The sequence below is a fragment of the Glycine soja genome, chromosome 8 (genome assembly GCF_004193775.1).
Source record: "Glycine soja cultivar W05 chromosome 8, ASM419377v2, whole genome shotgun sequence".
NCBI lineage: Eukaryota > Viridiplantae > Streptophyta > Magnoliopsida > Fabales > Fabaceae > Glycine > Glycine soja.
Window position 1 is genome coordinate 28,971,822 of NC_041009.1, and position 5,941 is coordinate 28,977,762.

The 5,941-nt window shown below is 40.4% G+C and overlaps 1 protein-coding gene across 1 annotated transcript; it reads left to right on the forward strand.

The window, feature by feature from the left end:
- The first annotated feature begins 2,390 nt into the window (after window positions 1–2,390).
- Window positions 2,391–3,737, forward strand: LOC114424073. The gene is made up of 2 exons (XM_028390942.1): window positions 2,391–3,222; window positions 3,610–3,737. Exons 1-2 carry the CDS (start codon window positions 2,391–2,393, stop codon window positions 3,735–3,737), a joined length of 960 nt encoding a protein of 319 aa, XP_028246743.1.
- The last annotated feature ends 2,204 nt before the right edge of the window (window positions 3,738–5,941 follow it).

The following is a 5,941-nucleotide window of genomic DNA, read 5'->3' on the forward strand; positions in this document are numbered from 1 at the left end:
TATTAGCTTTGTTTTCTGAAATCTATATTAAGTCTCCTTCGTTTTGGCATGGTAGAGGCTTGCGTGGAACCGACGAGCAAGGACGAAAAAGAAATCTCCAAGTGACGTGGTGAGGAACCCGCGGGTACTCACAATAGGTGATGGGAGTTTATTATAAAATTTACCGTTTTAACACCATAGTTAGGGTCAGGAAACCTAGCTATGAGGATAATTGCCTGTCCCTGTTGCATGTTTGATTTTTTCTCTTATAGAAAACGATGTTTTAACTAATGGGATGCAATAAAATTGTTATTGATATGCATGCTGGTTTTTTAGGAAAAACTATGTTTTGACGAATGGGATGCGATATATATATATATATATATATATATATATATATATATATATATATATATATATATATATATATATATATATATATATATATATATCTGTGTGTGTGTGCGGAATGCGATTTGTTGTTGATGTCGCCATTGAGGATTTTTATTTGATATGTGGTGATAATGATAATTATGATGATATTGATTTGAGATGACGTTGTTAATAAAGACCTTGTCAACATGAATGTTGTGTATGTTCGTGGGGGGCACTGTGCACTGACCTTATATTTGGCACTAGCTTTTGGCCACGTTCATACGTCGTATGGAGTGTATGTCATGGGGGGTAGAGTGCACTGACCTTGTCGGATTGCCCAGACGTGGGTGACTAGTGTGGTTAGAGAATCTAAGCATTTCTGAGGGGATGCTTAGGCGCTTTAATTGGTCCATGGTCTTTGGCACTTACTTTTGGTCGTGATCATAGCTCATACGACACAGGAAATAGAGTTACTATGGCTGAGTGTACTTTGTACTGAGGGGGCTTGTCACCTGGTAGGGAACACCTTTGGGCTCCCAAGCTGATCACCTATGGGAGGGGGGCTGTTACGTGCACAACCGAGTGGTCTCGACGAACTCAGCATGGTTCCCTAAGTGAGAGTGTCGTGTGGACAAGCTTAGGGTATTTCCTGAGATTTGGTTGGTTTTGGTACGTACCACATTGCATCTGAGTATTGAGTCAGGTTCATGCAACGTTCTGTGTAGTCTTGATTGGATCCATGAATGGATGATGAGAAATTGTTGAATATGGATGATGAATAATTGTTGGATGTGAGTGTTGAATAATAAATGTTGTGCAAGATCATAATGTTTGCCTATGTTCTAGTTTTAATTGTGATTATTTGGATTTGGTATTGGTTCTTTTTATAATGAACTCACCCTTGCAATTTTGTATCGTGTGGTTAATACCTGTGATGATCACAAACCTTGTCCGTGGGAGCAGAATGAGAGTGGCAGGGTGCAGGAAGTAAGATTCTGGTGAGGAGTTGCCGAGCCGACGTGATGACGTTGACATTATTTTGGGAGAGAGTTGTGTTTTGTAATCAACTCCTCCGTAGTTGGTTTTAAGTTTTATTTTACTGAGTTAAAGATATAAAACTTGGATTTTAATTGTACTTATGAACAAATTTAATTTCCATTATGTGTATGACGTGTACCAAGTTATTGTTCCTATATAATTATATATTCACTTAAGTAATGGCATGTTGTTGGATGAATGTATGTCGAGACAAAAAATTACTTTATTATCATAAGCAAATTAAAGGAGTTCTTTTTATAAAAATTGCAATTATTGCATGTTAGAGTGTTGATATCGTAGCGACGAGGTGGGTCGTTACATTTTGTGGTATCAGAGCAGGTCGAACCTTTCGGCTAGTGAGTTGTGAGTCTGCTATGTTTTTTTGTGCATTCTCTGGTTATTTTGTTGAATGCTTGATGTTGGTTGTTTTTTTATGCCTGATGTTCATTGTTTGCTATTAGCACTTACTCACTAGTTGTGTTCCTACGAGCAATAGAGATTTGATTGTTGTAGTCATATAGGATTTTTTTTCTGATGTCTGCTATACCATGAGTTTCAATGCCGGGTCACGAGTTATCAAACTGGCCATTTGTATAATTTGTGAAGGGCAATGGGATGATATGGCAAGCGATCAAAAAATACAAATGATGGAGATTGAGTGTTAATGTCTTGAGGCATTAACTCTCAAGAGTAACTGAGTAGGAATTTGTGATGGTTGTGATTGTTGTGTGGTTCTTTGTTTGTGTGTATTCCTTCCAAGTCTAACTCCCTAGTGTGTATAGGGAGTGATGACTGAACGAAATGATCGTGCGATAGCTAATGCCCTTCAAGCCTTAGCTCAGGCTATAGGGAATCCAAATAGGGGAGAAGCTGGTGGAACCGTTGAGCACCAAGGGTTGGACCGCTTCCAACGAAACAATCCTCTTTCATTCAATGGAGGATACAACCCTGATGGTGCTCCGAACTAGATAAGGGAAATTGAGAAAATTTTCCGAGTTATGGCATGTCCAGAGGGGCAAAAGGTTGCTTTTGGTCCGTATACTCTAGTGGAAGAGGCTGAGTATTGGTGGGAGAATAGTCTCCAATGCCTAGAGGCTGAAGGTCAAGATGTGACCTGGGATGTCTTCAAGAGAGTGTTTTTGCAGAAATACTTTCCTGAGGATGTTAGGAACAAGAAGGAGATGGAGTTCTTGGAGCTTAAGCAGGGAAACATGATTGTGGCTGAATATGCAACCAAGTTTGAGGAGCTGGTGAGATACTTTCCCCATTATCAAGGGAGAGATGGTGAGAGTTCCAAGTGTGTAAAGTTTCTAAATGGCTTACGACCTGAAGTGAAGCAAGTTGTGAATTACCAGGGTGTTCGTCAGTTCCCACTTTTGGTTAACATGTGTCGGATTTGGGATGAAGACTCCCTAGACAGGGTGGCCTATTACAGGAGTACAGGTCCAATGAGGAACAAAAAGAATGGGCCCCAACATCGAGGAAAACCATATTCAACTCCTCCTAAGCAACATGGTAACCGCCATGACAATCAGAGGATTGTTGCTAGGGGATTTGTGGGTGGTAGTGGTAGCAAACCCAATACTTTCCCCACTCATATTATTTGTTACAGATGTAGGAAGCCAGGGCACATCTCCTTACATTGTCTAGATAACGATATGATCTGTTTTAATTGTGGACAAAAGGGACACACTCAAAGAGATTGTTCACGACTCAAGAAAGAGCAAAATGGTGGAGGCCCAAATGGTCTTACTGGACATCCAAAGGCCACGGGAATAGTATTTACCCTTAATGATGCTAAAGCTTCGAAATCCAAAGATCTAATCCAAGGTAGATGTTTCATAAAAGGAATTCCTTTGCTTGTGTTGTTTGATTCTGGTGCAACCCATTCCATTATATCTTGTTTGTGTGTAGGAAAACTTAAGCTTTCTATGTCTTCTTTATATAAAGATCTAGTGGTAGAGACCCCTACTAGTGGCTCTGTGTTAACTTCTGATGTGTATTTGAATTGTCCTATGGAGATTTATGGTAGAAAATTCTTGATTGATTTGATTTGTTTGCCTTTGAGCCAGATTGATGTTATTCTTGGTATGGACTGGTTATCTTCCAACCATGTCTTGTTGAATTGTTTTGATAAAAGTATGGTGTTTGATGATTCTGGAGTGAGTAAGGATACGATGTTTATCTCTGCCAACCAACTTGTGACATCTTTAAAAGAAGATGCTCAAGTGTACATGGTCTTGTCTAGCCTGGAAATAGAGACAAAGGTTTCTATATGTGACCTCCCTGTTGTCAGAGTGTTTCCTGAGGATATATCCGGTCTGCCACCTGAGAGAGAGAGATAGAGTTTTCCATAGACTTAGTACCTGGTGATGGACCCATATCCATTGCTCCTTATAGGATGTCTCCTATAGAGTTAACTGAGCTTAAGAAACAGTTAGAGGAGTTGTTGGATAAGCAGTTTGTTAGACCTAGTGTGTCTCCGTGGGGAGCCCCAGTGTTGCTAGTGAAGAAGAAAGATGGAACCATGAGGTTGTGTGTGGATTACCTCCAGTTGAATAAGGTAACGATTAGGAATAAGTACCCTTTGCCTAGGATAGATGACCTTATGGACCAGCTGGTAGGAGCTTGTGTGTTTAGCAAGATAGACCTTAGGTCGGGTTATCATCAGATCCGAGTGAAGTCTGAGGATATACCCAAGACTGCTTTTAGGACCCGTTACGGTCACTATGAGTATCTAGTCATGCCTTTTGGTGTGACTAATGCTCCAGGAGTGTTTATGGACTACATGAATAGAGTTTTTCACCCTTATCTTGACAGTTTTGTGGTAGTATTTATAGATGATATTTTGGTATACTCCAAAACTAGAGAGGAACATGAAGAACATTTGAGGATTGTGTTGCAAACCCTTAAGGACTGACAACTCTATGCTAAGTTTTCCAAGTGTGAGTTTTGGTTGGAGGAAGTTAGTTTCCTAGGGCATGAGATATCTCAAAGGGGTATAGCTGTAGATCTATCTAAGATAGAAGCTGTTTTGGAGTGGGAGAGTCCTAAGTTTGTTTTCAAGATTAAGAGTATTTTGGGCTTAGCAGGATACTACCAGAGATTCATAGAAGGTTTCTCCAAGTTGGCTCTACCTTTGACTAAACTGACTCGTAAGGGTCAAGCTTTTGTGTGGGATACCCAGTGTGAGCATAGTTTCCAAACCCTTAAGGAAAGATTGACGACCGTTCCAGTGCTAGTTTTGCCTAACCCGAGAGAACCATTTGAGGTGTATTGTGATGCATCAAAGATGGGTTTAGGAGGAGTGTTGATGCAAAATGGCCAAGTAGTGGCCTATGCTTCTAGACAGCTTAAGACTCATGAAAGGAATTATCCTACCCATGATCTAGAGTTGGCTGCTGTAGTTTTTGCCCTTAAGATGTGGATGCACTATCTATTTGGCTCTAAGTTTGAGGTGTTTAGTGATCATAAGAGCCTTAAGTACTTGTTTAGTCAGAAGGAGCTGAACATGAGACAAAGTAGATGGTTAGAGTTTTTAAGGATTATGATTTTGAGCTTAGCTACCATCCCAGTAAAGCCAATGTAGTGGCTGATGCCTTGAGTAGGAAATCTCTGCATATGTCTGCCTTGATGGTTAGAGAGATGGATCTCTTGGAACAGTTTAGAGACCTTAGCCTTGCATGTGAGGTTACTCCTAATAGTGTGAGATTAGGAACTTTGAGGATCACTAGTGAGTTACTAGGTGATATCAGAGAAGGCCAAAAGATGGATCCTTTTCTAAGGACCCAGTTAGAGGTTATAGAGTCAGGAAGGGATAGTAGTTTCAAGGTTGGATCAGATGGAGTTTTGAGACTTCAAGATAGGATTTGTGTTCCCAATGTGCCTGAACTTAGGAAGATGATCCTAGAGGAAGGACATAGGAGTAATTTGAGCATCCATCCCGGTGCTACCAAGATGTATCAGGATTTGAAGATGATCTTTTGGTGCCCCAACATGAAGAGAGAGGTTAGTGAGTTTGTCTATGCGTACCTAGTCTGTCAGAAGGCTAAGATAGAACATCAGAGACCTTCAGGGAAGTTACAACCTTTAGAGATACCCCAATGGAAGTGGGATAGTATTTCCATGGATTTTGTGGTGGGACTACCTAGAACCCATAGAGGTTTAGATTCTATCTAGGTTATTGTTGATAGACTGACTAAGTTTGCCCACTTCATTCCCATTAATATCAGATTTTCCTTGGAGAAGTTGACCTCCCTGTATATAAGTGAGATTGTCAGATTACATGGTGTGCCATCTAGCATAGTATCTGATAGAGATCCTAGATTTACCTCTGAATTTTGGGAGAGCTTTAACAGAGCGTTAGGGACCAAGCTTAGACTAAGTTCAGCCTACCATCCTTAGACTGATGGCCAAACTGAACGGACCATTCAGTCATTGGAGGACCTTTTAAGGGAGTGTGTCTTAGAGCAGAAGGGAAGCTGGGAGAGTTTTCTTCCATTGATAGAGTTCACTAATAACAATAGTTTTCACTCTACGATTGGCATGA

Coding starts and splice junctions, on each gene's coding strand:
- LOC114424073 (XM_028390942.1), top strand. CDS start 2,391: ATGGCATGTCCAGAGGGGCAAAAGGTTGCTTTTGGTCCGTATACTCTA. Junction 3,223..3,609: donor ATCCAAAGATCTAATCCAAG/GTAGATGTTTCA, acceptor CATCTTTAAAAG/AAGATGCTCAAGTGTACATG.